Raw genomic sequence first — 17,373 nt, 5'->3', positions numbered from 1 at the left:
TTCTTACCTGAGATTTTCCCTGATTATTTTTTCAAGCTCTTCATTCACCTTATCTACTTTCTCCCTATGATAGCAGGTGGGCATTAAGACTTGAACCACCGCAAGGTTGGTGGGCCATGCCTCAATTTCTAATACCAGAGTCCTATCCCTTACCTGATCTATACTTACCACTCTCTTACTCAGCTTCCCATTTAGTAAAGCTACCCATTGTTGACTTTCCTCCCAACCAATCCGTATAACCCTATGCCCATCACTCCAGTAGTCCCCACTATCCCTCCATCTCACCTCACGCAATCCCAAAACATCTACTCTCCCTTTCCAGTTTCATATTTTCTAGCTTGCTTGCCATCATCATTGACCTAACATTCCATGTCCCTAAATTTGTTGCTGTGTTCTTCTTCTCCTTTTTTTTGGTATTCACATCTTTCTTCGATACTACTGCTAAGTCTCTGCAAGGGTTTTGCATGTTGACTACCTCAACCTTGCTGCTATGAACGGCACCCACATTTTGTGGATGGATACTATTTTATGAGTTTCCGAGGCCCATTTGGTTGTACTCCCATGTTTTCGCGGATGAAATATTTAGTAGGCTTTTCTACTTTCATTCCAGCATGGTTATTTAAAAGACACCACCATGTGGACTATCTTTTGTCTGGATCCTACCCTTTGACTTATCAGTAGGCCCTACCGAGGGCGATTAAGAATTCATTCCATCAGTGCAGCTCTAAGAATATAAAAGCTATCATACACACTGAGTTCATTTTTCATGGTGACTGCTATATTTCAGGTGTAATAGCAAACTAAAACTATACGACAGAATCAGCTGAAACTTTAAATTCATGCCAGGCTGTCATAGCAAAATATAGAAATTACAGCTTAGAGCAATTGAAAACATGTTTCATTAGAAACAAACTTAGATAAAATAAAAGCAACTATATTATTGTTGCCCAAAAATTCAAGGAATAAGTAGGAAAAGAACAAATAATTCATCTCCGGCTCAGTATTAGGTATCCACTGTGTCTTTTGTTCTGTAACTTTTTCTCATTAGGAAGAGCTCACTCTGGCAATATTTCTAAAAATGTCTTTTTATTAGGTAGATATCAAGTACAAGGAACAAAAACACAATATTACATTTACAAGCACAACACACAAGACAAAAGCATATAGAATGAACTTTTTCAACACAAATTCATTCCAGAAAGCACAATGGACTAGAAAATAACACAGTATAGTATATTTGTCCCCTCAACATTTATGTAAGCATGATTTACAAATCATTAAAATTCATTCACACATAAATTAACAGAAAATAATGTTTTTCAAAGAACAACAAAATATAAATGAAACTTAAAAGAATATTTTTGTTTCTCTTCGGCCACATGAATGTTAAAATAACCCAAATTCATTTCTTATTCCTTATTTCATCATCTTTGGTATTGAAATATGTAAGGGCAGCTTTGGTATGTGGGCAGATCTGGCCATGAATACTAAAGGCAATTACAGAAGAATTAACCTGCAATAAAGAGGAAAAACTTTTTGTATGTTCCCATGACCCAATCGATTTTTTAAGTTGCATTTTAAACAATTTCTTTATCTTAAAAGGATTGGAATCTCCTAAAAATGAAGACAAAGTCAATCTCATACAAAAATCAACACACTATAAATGTTTAATAAAAATGGATCTTAAGACACTAAGCAATAAGTAGGCCATATTCCTCACCTGAAAATTATTTCAATCCTAACTCATGTCCATAAACAAGTAATAGAGAAGTACATTTATCAACCCTTTGGGCAGGAAAGAGCTCTATCAGTTTCATTTTATTTCTATTTTTCGTAACAGAAAAACAGAAGTAATAGTTTCAAACATTACACAAAGCAGCAATTCAGGGTTGTACTTAAAAATTCAGATCCCTGGGTGTAAGGATTGTAGGATCCTCTTCATTTTTTTCTTTGTTTCACACTAATTTAGAATTAAATGATTGTGAGTAATCCACTATTACCCAAAATATGATTCTCACTCATTATTCAGAGTATTAACAGGAAAATATATTATTGGGAAAAGAAAAGAGATTGACACAACTCCACAATCAGTCCCTTACCAATAAATCAAAGATAAAAATATGAGAAAGTTGAAAGTTAGTGGCACCTTCAGATTTTCCCTGGGAGCAGGAAAGGGGGAATACAGAGTAGTATCTAAGGATGCAAAGGTAAGTGAATTTGCCAAAATTTATTCCCCCAATATTAAATGTTTTTGGCCATCAACTGCCCTGAATGCTTTATATCTTGAGCCCATTGATAGAAATATACTGTACTACAATATTTCATAGAAATTTCTAACTTTATTTGTATCCTAAGTCTGTTCTTGCGGGTGAGCTTTAAGCCACCAAGTGAGTCCATTGGGTTGGGGATGGTGGGTCGACCTCTAGAGGTTAGCAGCAGGATAAGCAAGCTCACTCGTCAAATAAGCAATTGTGGACAAAAAGCGACAGCATTCTGAGGGGGCATTAGTCTATCCTTGGGTAAGGTAGTTAAAATGATACCAAAACCTGTAGAGATGCCGTGACTTAGCGACTGGAGGCCGCCAAAAATTATGCCTCTCATCACCTGGGGGAAAAGGCAGCAGCTCTTTTTCATATTTGCGGAGACCATATTGGTCAGTACAGCGACATTTCACTACAGGATTGGTAACATTTACTTTAAAGGCTTTAGTTCAGCATTTTGGAATGCAAGGGGAAACCACCACATTATCACCCCAAGGAGTTGCTGCTTCTCCACTGACTTTATACCATGAAATGATGGAATTCTCTTGAGTAAAATATTCTGGTAGCAAACTATCCACCATTCGGATCTCCGGGCAGGAACTACGTGAGAGCGTACATCAGTCAAATGTGGTAGAATGTTAAGTATAGGAACATGAAACATGAGATCGCTTCATACCTGCGATAGATTAGAACACTTGAAGATGGAGATGTCAAGAATAAACTTCGACGTATTAGGCATCAGCGAAATGAAGTGGTGCCAAGAAGGAGACTTTTGGAGTGGAATATACAGAATGATACACACAGGATCACTAAATGGTAATGCTGGAGTAGGGATAATGGTTAGGAAGAGTGCCAGAATATGTGTTAAAAGCTACCTACAGTTTCATGAAAAAATATTTATACTAGGGATGGGTCGAATAGTAGATTTCTCGAATTCGAATATCGAATTCGAATATCAAATCATTGCTCGAATATTCGAATACCTCGAATTTCGAATACCTCGAATACTAAACTATGAATGTGAGAATGTTTGACTAGGTCGCCTATGCAGCAGGAAACCCAAGATTTTGGCGAGTAATTGTGATTGCCTTTAAAGGATTCAAACAGGAATTTAGCTGATTAATGGAATATTTTAATTTTATGTAAACAATAGGGTAGTTTCCTTCATTAAAGAAAACGAAAGGCATTGATAGTGATTCGTTACCTACCATTGGTGTATTCATAATATACAAATTATTTGGTTCTAGAAATACCGGTCTAAACCAATGGCAATGGTCAATTTTATCCTTATTTGAAAAAGGCCACATTGGCACCCATGTGATGCCACTCCACTTGACATCACAGGGACCTAGTTTCTACACGAGAGGATAGGAGTTTTACATCGTCTGAGGTTACTAATGCATGCATGAGGCACAGAGCTCAGGGAAACATGTCTTAGTAATCACTTACCTATTAAAACTGGCTAAGGTCGGAAAGTTTTCTTCGTTTGATAAGGTAAGGTTTGGCAAGGTATCAGCGCTCTGAGCCTCGCCCAAGGTCACCTCAAAAGGCAGGAGGGGGAACCGGAAATGCGTCACACGGACTTTTCCCCATCATTCCCACAGACGCGTCGCATTTTCGCGCGCTCCAAAATTTTCACTTTTAATTTAATCGCGAAAAATAGATATCGTCCAATAAAAATCTAAAAGCGTTAAATACGTACTCCAGGAGTATTAATATTTCGATTTTGGCAATAAAAAAATTATAGGAAAGTGCCCTATTTGAGCATTACGCCAAAATTCTAAGCCCCCGTCGTATTTCTTCGTCTTTCCGGCATTTATTTTCCTGCGTAAAATGCTTAAATAAAGTCATAAATACGTCGTGTTTGGTCTTATTCTTTCTTAAATTACGCGCTTATTACTAATATTTCAATCCAATAAAAGTGTAATAATAATTGCCGAAAGTCATTGTTAGACACCTTTCGGGCTAGTAGATGACTCATGCGGCAGTTGACCTCCAGAAAGGGGGAAATTCAAGGAGGTTGGTAGAAAAAGGTCAGCGGGTGAGAAAAGGGGGTGGGGGCGAGACACGTTTTTATTTTTCTCGCGTAACTAGATATTTTTTTCGAAGCTAAGGTCTTCGTAATACGATCTCTGCGCGAGGTCGGATCTTTTGTTTGATATCGGAGAAGAGGAAATCGTCAGAGTGGGTGAGGCGAATGCTGAAGGGAGGGGATAGCAGATCGTGGGAAATGCGCCAATGTCACTATCCCACGGCACTGATTGTGAGTTCCTCCCTGTGGTAGTTATATCTCCTGGGGAAGATTCAAAATAAGTGCCTGTCGTTATTAGCCACAAAGGACACATGGTAAACACCTCGTCTTATTTTTATCAAAAGATGAATGCGGGAAAATGGTCAGTGGGGGAGAAAGAGTGAAGGGTGAAACTCGATTCTATTATTTTCCGGTAACTTTATATTTTTTCGAGGCTAAAGTCTTCGTAATATGATCCCTGCACGAGCTGGGACCTTTTGTTTGATTTCGGAGAAGAGGAAATCGTCAGATTGGGTGGGGTGAATGCTGAATGGAGGGAATAGCGGATCGTGGGAAATGCGCCTATGTTGCTATCCCACGGCACTGAGTTACTCCTGACGGGGGACACCTGGGATTCTCGGATTTTTTCACCCTATCAATTTCGGTTCCCCATGTTGAACTCTTTTCACCGCTCTAAACCGCGAATTTGATATAGTTCGTCAGCTTGCCTAAAACGGCGCTGCATGCGCTAAACGACTAGAGTTCTCATTTTTCTGAGTCTTCTACCAATGACGTGCGAGCGAAAGCTTATGACGCGAAATTCAAAATATTCGAGGTATTCGAGACGGTACCTTTGGCATAACTATTCGAGATTTCGAATATCGAATACTTTCTGATATTCGAGGTATTCGAGTATTCGCGGATACTATTCGCACATCTCTAATTTATACGGTAACGGAGAAATAATGACTGAAAACGAAGGCAAAGGGAAGAGATGGAAGCATTATCCGGAAGATTTGTACGAAGGAAGCAGCCTAAGACCAAATGCTATCGGAAATGAGAGGGAAGTGGATGAAGATGAAGAGACCTTCAGATGAATAAAGCATCTGGAATTAATTGACAGTACTCCCACAGAGCTAATTAAAAATGCAGGAGAAAAGGCGTTGCAGCAGCTGTAAAAAAATCATCAGTGAAATGTATTTGACAGGTGAGATAACAAAAGACTTTGAGAGGAACATTACAATCCCAAGAGAAAAAGAGCTGAGAACTTTGAATATTTTAGGACCATAAGCCTACATAACATGCATCAAAGATACTGACTTTGATCATCTATAGAATAATAGAACGGAGAGCAGCAGAAGAGCACATATTTGATTGAGGAACAATTCAGATGCAGAAAAAGCAAAGGCAAAGGGGAAGCAATAATGGCCGTCATGCATGCTCAAAGAAGAGCATGAAAAAGAACAAGCCAACGTTCATTGCGTACGTGGACTTTGAAGGCATTTGACAACAATGCTTGGAATCCTGAAAGAAATTGGAGTTCTTTTCCATGACAGGAGAATCATCCACAGTTTATAAAAAAAAAAACCAAGTCAGCAAGTGATAAAATCAGGGCCCAGCTGTGAAGAAGCTGGAATTGGGCAAGGAGTGAGATAAAGCTTTGCTTTGTCACCCCTAATTTTCAATGTTTACATCAAGAAAGCAATTAATGAAATCAAAGAAAAAGGTCTTGGGAGTGATTATCCATGAAGAAAAAAATAGCACGATAAGATCTGCCGATGACATTGCCCTCACAGCAGAGACAGATAAGGATTTACAATATTCTGGTAAATGTGGGTCGTGTAATGGGTATATATCAGCCGAAAATAAACACAAAGAAAACCAAGATACATATTAGTATGCAGTAGAAGATAATAAGTCAAGATTAACATTAAAATAGGAAAGCATAAACTGGTAGAGGTGGATGAATTCTGTTATTTGGGAAGCAGGATAATTAGCGATGGGAAAAGCAAGAAAGAAATTATCGGCAGAATAGCCCAAACGAGAGCATTCCACCAAAAGAGAGACCTGCTTACAGCAGAAAACTTAAACATGGAAGTAAAGAAACAATTCATAAGAACCTCAATTTTGAGTATGCTTCTATATGGAAGTGAGGTATGGACAATGACAGCAGTGGAGAAAATAAGGATGGAGGCCTTTGAAATGTGGTGCGACAGAAGAATGATGAGGATCAAATGGATCGACCAAGTTAGTAATGAGGAAGTCCTAACAAGAGTAGGAGAGAAGGAAAGCCTCATGAAAATCTTAATAAGAAGACGGAACAACCCTAAAACCCACATCTTGAGACATGATGGCCAGATTGGATGGCCAGAGAGGAAACACTTGGACAAAATATATGGACCAGGTAAAGAAGAATTTTAAAGAGAAGAAATACGTAGGTGGGAAAAGATTAGCTGACAGGAGTATTGAGTGGAGAGCTGCGTCAAACCAATTTTACGACCAGTGACGATGACAAGTCTTGTTACATTTGAACCAATAAAATTTGAAGTATGCACAGTTTTTTCAGTCCCTTTCCTTTTGATATCACAAGGTTTTATTATAGTGGTATTTTATATGATTTTATTCTATAACACAATCACTTCCTTTCATTTAACATATGATACAGACATAAGTTGAAAAGTAGAAAAGCAATGATTATCTCTACACTTTACAGCTAAATTTTTTGAGTATTCTATTGGTTTGCCATCTTCCTATCGTTACTATAAAAACAAATGAAACACCTTCTTCTTCTGTGCTTTAAACAATTTATGATCGCTATACATACAACTGCAATAATTTACATGTAAAATAAAACAGACTGATCGGGTACTAGAAGATGTAATAATTGGAAGACTTTGTATGTTAATTAATTTGCAGAGGCTCAAGTGTTTAAAAAAAAGTGAAACGCTTGAAAGTGTAACATGGGTAAAAAGGCAAAAGGAGAATGATGGTATGAAGTAAAAAAAATACAAATGCTGCAAAATTTTAAATCTGGGAATAAAAAATAGAATACTACCTACCTATGAAAATAATTACATTTATAAAAGGAAAAAGAAACGAATACATACATCATCGGTCAGTCCAATGGAATAAGAAGCTATTACATTGCGAAGAGCTAGAGATAAGCACTAGGATTGGCCCGAGGATCCTTCTGGTTTCGGTAACGAACAGTCAGCCATACTCCAAGAAACTGAAATAAAGAAGGAAAATTATTGGAACAAAATTGCATACATAATTGCATAATACGTAATGATTAATCTAAATCAAAAAGTTTTATGGTCTAAGATTGTCAATTTTAAAAACCAATTGATGGTTGACATTTCAGACTCAGGTCTCTAATTCATGGCTATTGTCTTTCATAATTCAACAATAACTGAAAGCACTGATGAAAGATCAGTGTCAAACACAAGAAAGGGTATGAGCATCAAGGGAATAAATATATCTCGGAAATACCATCAAAGTTCGGGCAACCGGAAGAAGGTACATAATATTTTTTTCATTCCAAAATGAAAATAGGAACATAAGGTGGTTCCTATTTTTTTATTGCCTAAATTGAAAGATTATTACTTCTGGAGTACGTATTTCACGCATTGAGATTTATAAATGACGATAATGAAAAGTGAAAATTTTCTAGCATCGAAAACACAATGGCTAAGTATGAATGCTGGGAAAAATCCGTGTGACATCATTCTGGTTCCAGCTGCCGCCGTGTGAGGCTACTGTGGTGCGAGGCTATGAGCGCTGCTATGATGCAGGCAGCTAGCATGTAGCGCTTGGCTTAAATAAGGATTATTAATACCTTATCAAATGAAGTAAACTTTCTGACCACAGGCAATTTTAATAGGTGATCATTAAATAATGTTTCCCTGAGCTCTGTGCCCCATGCATGCATTGGTAATCTCAGATGATGTAAAAATCCTGACTACTCGTATAGCATTCAGGTCCCTGTGATGTCACATGGAGTGGCATCGCACGGGTGCCAATCTGGCCTTTTTCAAATAAGGTTAAAATTAACCATTAACATTCATATAAACTGGGATTTCTAAAACTAAATGATTAGTATATTATGATTACATTAATGGTGGGTAACGAATTGCAATCAATGCCTTTTGTTTTCTTAGATGAAGGAAACTACCCTACTATTGAATGGAGGAGAGTTAAAAGATTAAGAAAGACTTAGGGAGATAAAGTAAAGTCCATTAGTACTTAGCAAAAAGAAATAAATAGTTTTTAAAGTGATTAACATATGCAGTAAATCCCTGGATAATGATGCATTAAGGATACTGATTCAGATTGGCATTCCCATCTTAGCTATTTTTGCAAATGCTTTTTTAAAATTCTAATTTCACTGATTTTTTTTTCCAGTCGGTCGGTACATTATCAATCATATTATTTAATGCCATATTTGTAAATAAAATACATTTTTAGCAATGCAAAATTTACATGTGCTGGTTTTTTTAAAATGATTCTTCGTCCAGCAATAATGCCATTTTGACATACAATGGAATTTGCGGAACGATCAGTACTTTGGAACAGGTTAAGAGCCTGAAGAGAGGCTTGTCTTCTGTGCATATAATTAAGTTCCTACATTCTTGTCATAAAAAAGTTGACAAAGGGGTAAAAAAATACTTAAGGTACAAGCTTATTATTAAGAGGTCTTTCTCTTTAGAGCAGTACATAATTAATAGGATGTGGTTTATTATGTAATTTTTTTCAGATTCATGATGCCAATTTTTAACACAAGAACATCTGCACCTGTCTGCCTACCTAGAATGCCAGTAGTAGTAGTAGTAAAGTAGTAGTAAAAGTAGTCATTTTGACCTCAATCGATAAAGTCTTCAAAAATGGGTTTACTTTATAATAGATGGTAAATTATCTGCAGAAGGCTCAATAGGATCAGGGAAAATTTTTAACAGATTTGGCATTTTGCTATACAGTGAAACCTCGATTTTACATTCCCCCATTATACATTTTCCCTGATTTTGCACAGTTTTTATCAGGTCCCAAACAATACCGCCTTTAGAAAATGATACTTTATTTTACAATATCCTCAATTTTGCACTTTTTGTAAGTGGTCCATTCAAAAGTGTAAAATAGAGGTTTCACTGTAATTAGAAAAAAATTATTAATGATAAAATTGTAAATAGGCTATTTTAAGACACTGCTACACTAAATTAATACTGCGGTCACATGTATACTGTTCAAAACTTGTGAATAGATGTACCATATTCTCAGAAAATCATCATGTGATCATTTCACGGCAAAATTATAATTGCACTAGTCAAGCATATTTTAATTATTTCAGAAGAAAAAATTTACTTCAATCATAAGATTGCTTATATTTTTGCCAGTAATTTCCATGGAGCAATAATGTTTCAAATATTTTGAAGGCAATCCAGGATATGATTCATATCAGGAAACACTAGACACAAAAGCAGTAAGTAATGCAGTTAAAGCAGGCGAAATACCATCTTTCACTATTGCTGGTAAAGTAGCCATATTTCCAAAAATATCATTGAGTAGAATAAGAATAAACAGATACAAACCTCTGTAAAACTGAAAAATAATCCAATTCCCCCACATAACTTGAATGCATAATTTATGGCATCCTGAAGTTTTTCCAAACATGACGGACACGAGGTTGCACAAGATACAGGCTGAAAGAAATAAATAGAAGAATTAGAAAGTTTAATTTTATTAAAAGTGAGCAGTCAGCTAGGCACCAAAATTAATCAAAGAATGATCTGCACTAAGAACGTATCAGCCATAGAAAATTAGAGCCAAAATAAGGGCTACCATAAACAGCAGACTACCGATTATCCAGCTGTGGTTTATCCGTGTAGCAGATTACCCTTGCATGAGTTTGCACTCCTTCCATGTTTTTCCGAGATAAAAAAAATATTGGATGCAAAAACACAAGGATATTAGCAGTTTACAGCAAAGCTAGATCAGTTTTATTATTACCATTTGAATCCCCTTCATCTAATGGAATAGGGTGGTTTCCTATTATTTTTTTATTGCCTAAATCGAAAGATTATTACTTCTGGAGTACGTATTTCACGCTTTTAGATTTTTAAATGTCGATATCTATTTTTCGCGATTAAATGAAAAGTGAAAATTTTCAAGCGCGTGAAAACGCGACGGGTAAGTATGAATGCCGGGAAAACTCCCGTGTGACGTCGTTCTGGTTCCCGCTGCCACAAGTGAGGTGATGTTGGAGCGAGGCTCTGAGCGCTGATACGACGCAGGATGCTAGCAGGTAGCAGAGTACCATGCTAGCTGGTAGCGCTTGGCTTAAATAAGGATTATTAATACCTTATCAAACGAGGAAAACTTTCCAACCTTAGCCAGTTTTAACAGGTGATTATTAAGACATGCTTCCCTGAGCTTTGTGCCTCATGCATGCATTGGTAACCTCAGACGATGTATAACTCCTACCCTCTCCTGTAGAAACTAGGTCCCTGTGACGTCACGTGGAGTGGCATTGCATGGGCGCCAATCTGGCCTTTTTCAAATGAGGATAAAAATTGACCCTTGCCATTCGTCTAAACCGGTATTTCTAAAACCAAATAATTTGCATATTATGAATACACTAATGGTGGGTAACGAATCGCAGTCAATACCTTTCGTTTTCTTTGATGAAGGAAACTACCCTATTATTTTATTTACTTGCTGACAAGGAATATTTCCAGAGTACTTGGACGCCTGCTCCAGCATTGCAGATCAGTGGCGGGGAAAAATGTTGATTAATTTTGGAAGATTCTTCTATGGTTAACTAATTGTTAGCCAATTAAAACCAATTAAAGAAATGACAAAAGTTAACCAATTAAAAGAAATGTTATTTACAATCTTTAATTGTATACTTCATGTTGCAAAAGTAGCAGTGACCTCGGATGCGGTTGAATATGGCCCATGTGAACCGGAGATTTCGTCATTCCTGGGCATTTTAATGCTGTGAATAGTAAAGGAAACTGGAGAGGAAGGAAATAGTCGAAGTGAATGCAACAGGAGAAGTGGAAGTAGAGATAGCATGAGTCATAGCCAGGCACCACCCTGCATAGGCAATTTGCCTTTAGTGCTGGTTTCCGATAACCGCTGCTGTGTGAAGGCATGATTGTGCACCCGTTGCCTTCACAGGAATTGAGTGTACCCGTTTTCCAATCATTTCAATGCGCAATTGCACTCAGTGATCACTGATCTGCATTGTGCAGAAATTGCATCCCCGGCAACTTGTGCAAGACAGGACTAGAAGGTATGGTGCCTGACAGTGTATTTCCGACATCACGCAGTGGTTTTGAAGCATATTTGCACACCATTTTCCTGAGTCTGTGATCTCGCAGCCATGGGTGTGTGGCTTTCGGAAATGTATTATATGGAGCAGTAGGAATATGAATACAATCACGTTATCACCACTAAAAAGATCACAGTCAAGAAAAGAAAAAGTAATTAAAGTGAAAATTAGGATTATTCGTGTTTTCTGATTACAGTGGAACCTCGATCTATCGTTTTTCAGGAGGATGGATGAAAAAAATGATGAATGCGGGAATGTTTGGCTAGGTTGCCTAAACACAGATTTTGGCGAGTAATTATGATACTGATTAAGGGATTCAAACAAGATTTTAGCTGATTACAGGGATATTAGTGCTTTATCGAATCACTTAGGTCATATGGTAGATTCGACTTATATTTCTTTCAAATACCCTAAAGGAACACGCCACCTTACTAAAAAAAATTAGCACTCCACTCTGCATTTGCATTGCTATTGGATTTCTGTCTGATGTAAAAACTCTTATCCATCAAATGCAATTTCAAGTTCACATATTTACGAGAGCAATGTGCATGTTATGCCTAAAACAACTGCTTTTGCCGACGCAGTGATTGTTAGTGAGATGGATCACAAAAGCCAGAAATATGTACATAGTTTATTATGGAAATGTTCCTAAAATTTAAATTTTTAATATAATTGAGGCAATGAGTAAAGCGAGATGTTTCCTCATGATCACCCACCTGATCCTCGGCGTCATCCCACTTCTTGTTTTCACTAGGTATATCACTCTACCCTCACCCCTGCCATCATGTGCTAACGGACAATCTGAGGCAGAGCAATACTCACTAATAAAAATGAAACCTGACTTTAGAAAACACACACGGAAAACACTCGCTAGTTTGAAGTCAACCCACCCTAGAAAGTACGGAACCACTTGTACTAGGTGAAGTTCAGAACTGATCCTATCGCTTACGGCATATGCAGAGCATACTGCAGAGGGTGAAGCATGACCATATGACTGCCCCATGAAATTTTTTGTCCTAAATAGAAGGCAACTTACCCTTTCTTTTCTAATAGCGTAGCACCAGATGAGCTGATGAATTCAGATTGTTAGTACGCAGAAACAAAATATCCTGAGGAGATATCCCTTCGTGAGTAACTCTGACAAGTGAGGATTATAGTAGAACTCATAAATTGAAATCTGATGTCCTGTTTTCAGAAAATAATGCCCCATCAACAGCCAAGAAGCTCAGCTGCGAGTATGTCGAGTTTCGACAGAAATCACCATCGTATGTTTCCAATTATTTCCTTGCTGAAAATGCTTAAATAAGGATAAAAATACGTCTTGTTTGGTCTAATTCTTCTTTAAAATATGTGCACATTACTAATATTTCAATCTAATAAATGTATAATACCAATTGCCAAAAGTTATTGTTAGACACCAATTGGTGATTCATCCAGCAGTTGACCTAAAGAAACTGGCAACTTTGATGAAGGATGGCTAAAAATATTCAGTGGGCGAGAATTGGAGAGGCTCGAAATACGTTTTTATTGTTTTCGTGTAACTTGATATTTTCTTTCAAAGCTAAGGTTATAACATGATCCCTGCATGAGCTGGGACCTTTTGTTTTATCTCGGAGAATAGGAAAGCATCAGAAGGGGGGATGCGAGTTCTGAATGGAGGGGGATAGCGGACCTAGGGAAATGCGCTTATGTTACTTTCCCACGGCACTCAGCTTCTCCCAATGGTAGTTCAATCTCCTGAGGAATATACAAACTATGTGTCTGTCGTCATTAGCCACCTATAACACACCGTCTCATTTTCGTCAAACAATGGATGCAGGAAAATGATACCTCGGGGAACGATAAATGAGGGAAAAAATTACATTATCTTTATGAAACTTTATTTGGGCCCAGGAATGGCAAATGATGAATGAAGGAAAACGATCAATGTGGGAACGATAGATCGGGATTCCACTGTATTCGTGCTGTCTCTCCCCATCATCAGCCGGGATAATCTAGATTTTGCTGGAGATATTTCACAAGACATGAATTCCAATGTAGATATTGTAAAAAAAATCGTTCAGTGATCTTCTCATACACTACTGAGTGAATCTAGCCTGCGGTAGCCTGACCCCTACTAATGCCATTCAGATGATTTTGGTGATAAATCTAATATGGGTAAAAAAAATACTTACACATCCGGTATTGTCTTCTTTGGCTGTCTGATTCAAGTAACAACACCCAAACACTTGCTGAACGTTCAAACGAAGATCATCATTAACCTGTTCCCAGCCCTGAAAACAAAATTATTCCTTATTAGGTAATACCTCACAAAATGAAAACAACATGCGATTCTTCAAAATCCTGGCCAATCTTAAAACTTCTAATTACACTGAATAAGCAATAAACTTTGATTCTATTTTAGACATTATCAAATATTACAGTGGCATAGTTCTCTGCAAGACCAAAGCCCTTAAGAATGTTATTATGTAATTTGAGTCCTCTTGGGGGTTGGTAAGAACTATAAGAAGACTGTCAGAAGGAAGTCCATTTTGTTAATTTGTTTTTATTTCCATATTCACATGTCATCAGCACAGGATAATAACTGTATTTTTCAGTGCTGAGTATTTTGTTGTTGTGCTTCAGAATATTAGTTTAATTGTTTTGCCAATAAATTCTCCATGTCAAGGGCTCTTCTAGCTAAGTATTTATTGTCTCAATTTGACATATCCACTCCCTACCCATCACCCCATATTTATCCCCTTTCCCAGGTGCATGAGATTTCACCTCTCCCTTGCTTAGCTCTCGTGCCTTCAACCCTAGCACTTTATGTTACTCCCCTCGGTTGTAACCTCCCCATTCCTCCCTTCCCCACCTTCCCCTGTGGGTCAAGAGACAAAGAGAAAGGGAGGTTATAAAATTTAATTCCCCACATTTTCTGGCTAACACTTGATTTTCATGGCCAGTTTTAAATTTCCTGACTCTACTATTTGACTGGGTTATAGCAGCCCTGCCGGCCTGGGTGGCGCCGGGGTAAAGTCCCCGACTGCTAACCTTAAGGTCGCGGGTTCCCGCCTGGGTGGTTTGACCACCATCCAGGGCATGGATGTATGTGATTGTCAAACAAGTTAATTGTAAGAGAGGACTATATAGTCCTAAATTCACTTGTAAAATAAAGACGACGACATTATTATGCTTCAGATACTGAAGTGGAAATGGTCTAAAATGTAGAAAATTCATGGAAAGCAAGGATGCAAAAGGCACTTCAGGCATGATGCATATGGAATAATGGCAGATTAGTCACAGACTTATTTGTTACAAGGGAGCTGAGAAAAAATTATGATTACAAACTTGAAACTCCTGATGAGGGACTTCTAATGGCTGCCAAAGCGATTTAACACTCTGCCCAATATATCTGTACATCAGGTATCTTTACAATAAACAATGAAGTGGGAGTAACTATAAGATCTAATAATATTTACCAAAAATAGAAAAAAAATATTCAACCCTAACGTATGAATAACCACTAGGAGGGCTTAAAAAGTAAGTGTTCATAATAACCATAAGTGTAATTGAATTAATAAACCCACAGACATTAACGAAGAAAAATAGCTCATCCCACCTACGTGGAACAGAGTACCAAGTTGAGCACCAGTTACTTAACATCATAGAAGTGCAGTGTTTTTCGAGTATAGTTATAATTAAATCGTTAAATGTGATGAAAATAATCCACCAATAATATAATGAAAATTTTCCACCAATGATTCAGCACAGTAACTTGAGTCATCATTTGCATGTATCGATAGAATTCATATATTTACTAATACAGCCATCAAGCACAACAAACACAAAATTAACGCAACAATAGAATTAATCGTAATCAGAAATGCTTCCCTGAAAAAGGACACCCAGAGAAAATATGATTGATTGTTAAGTCAAGAATCCATATCCTTCTCATTGCAATTCATAATTAAAAATAAACGAGTGGTGAACATGAGTTCCTTAATCATTATTAAAATCAACCCATGAAGCTTTTGCATTGTAAATTTAACAGAACGTTTTCATAACAAACTAAGTATATACTCCTTCATGTTTCCCATGAATTACTTATAGGAATAAATAAGGTACGCATCTTATTTCTAACATGAATGAGAAACTGTATATGATTTAGTCCGCGAGCAGACTATAGTGGTTAAGGGTATGTATACCCATTACAACTTTAACATAGGGCCACATCATCATAGTACATTGAATGGGAACACAGAAAACCATGTCTGAAAATCATAAATAACATACGCGCTCGGCCAGTTGACGTTGCTGATCCCTGTTTACAGCCAAGCATGCACAGGCCACACTAAATTGCACCAAAAATAGCAGAAATAAAATAAGCATATACTGATACCTTGGTTAAGGAAGAAAAACTTGATATTCACAATGATAAAAATACGATGGATAGAATATACATCAACGGCATAGAAAATCGGTAAACATGGCTTAAAATAAAAATAAACTATATTAATAATTCAAGGATACAAAAAATAAAATCACTTGGTGATGCTTTATGGCTCCAATCAAACCAAGTATTGATATAAGGATGAGAATAATGCCACATGCTAAAATTCCCCCAATTATGGGGAGATTGGTGACCAAGGCTGACGCTCTTCCATAGACAGCAACTCCAATAAGTATACAAGCGACAAGCTGAAAAAAAGAATCAATATAAATTCACAATGGTCACATAATCAATCCTCACGAATTTCGTGCAACGGTCACAAAGTATCAGTTATCATCAAGAAGGATTTTGATCCACTTCACTTCTTTCACGTTTCAACATCTTCTCAATTTATTCCACTCCCGTATAGGATGCATCTTATGAGTAAATTGAATATTAGATAATAACACAGGAACTCACGACATATAAGATGTTCAAAGCTGTCAGCGCATTCTTGGAACAAGTAAACCCTCCACACATGGTTATCACATTAAAATCTGAAATTTCAAAGTATGCTAAGCAAAACCTTAGATTTTATTTCGACGACTAAGGCAACTGAGATTCTTTTCACTTGAGTTAAGTGGATGATTTCCGCCAGAAGACGTGCGTTGGCTGCTGAATTAAATTGATGAGCAGAGGTGATGCGACGCAAAACTGCCTGCACATGTCCATTGTCGTCAAAAAATGGCGCCCAATTTAAAATATAATTTTCCGAGTACAACAAGAGGTCCTCAAATTGACACTCTGTGTCAACCATGAAATCAAAAGTAAGAAGTTCAATTAAAATTCTACATATATTTAAAAAAATAGATATGAGATATATTCCATTTTAACAGGTGCGCATGAATATTCTACTCTTTGAAAAAATTGTAATCATCAGCAATTGTTTTCTATATGATTTGATGGTTTCTTCCATGATACTTTCAAAATGCCTCGTAAAAAGTATAAACCGTTGGTAGAAATTAGTTCTAGACATGAGCGCAGATTAATTGAAGATAGATCTGGATCAACCACAGGGTGCATTAGTAAAGGGGATATTCATTCAACAGCAGAGTCCACAGTTATTACCCAGACGGCACAGGAAGTTTTCGTACCTAAATACGAGGGTGGACAATCAAGATACAAAAATCGCGCTTAGGAAGTTACTTAGAAGGTTTTGTTTCTTTATTTCCTTTAATGACGAAAAAAGATGCAAGAGGACTGGCAAATTCATATGCATCGATAAAATTGTATCTCATCGATAAAACTGTATTCGGTCTGGGACTATTTTCTTTCGCGGGTGGTGCCATCTGGTGCCATC

General features: G+C 37.2%; 1 protein-coding gene across 1 annotated transcript; it reads right to left on the bottom strand.

Moving 5' to 3' along the window:
- Nucleotides 1-1,067: 1,067 nt before the first annotated feature.
- Nucleotides 1,068-16,721, bottom strand: LOC124161176 (tetraspanin-31). The gene is made up of 7 exons (XM_046537409.1): nucleotides 16,494-16,721; nucleotides 16,115-16,282; nucleotides 15,878-15,976; nucleotides 13,777-13,875; nucleotides 9,858-9,968; nucleotides 7,380-7,501; nucleotides 1,068-1,513 (listed from the first exon to the last, which is right to left on the bottom strand). Exons 1-6 carry the CDS (start codon nucleotides 16,551-16,553, stop codon nucleotides 7,427-7,429), a joined length of 612 nt encoding a protein of 203 aa, XP_046393365.1. The 5' UTR covers nucleotides 16,554-16,721; the 3' UTR covers nucleotides 1,068-1,513; nucleotides 7,380-7,426.
- Nucleotides 16,722-17,373: the final 652 nt, after the last annotated feature.

Source organism: Ischnura elegans, chromosome 1, assembly GCF_921293095.1.
Source record: "Ischnura elegans chromosome 1, ioIscEleg1.1, whole genome shotgun sequence".
NCBI classification, from domain to species: Eukaryota; Metazoa; Arthropoda; class Insecta; order Odonata; family Coenagrionidae; genus Ischnura; species Ischnura elegans.
The sequence above is the reverse complement of the archived record's forward strand: the minus strand, read 5'-3'. Positions and strand labels throughout refer to the sequence as shown.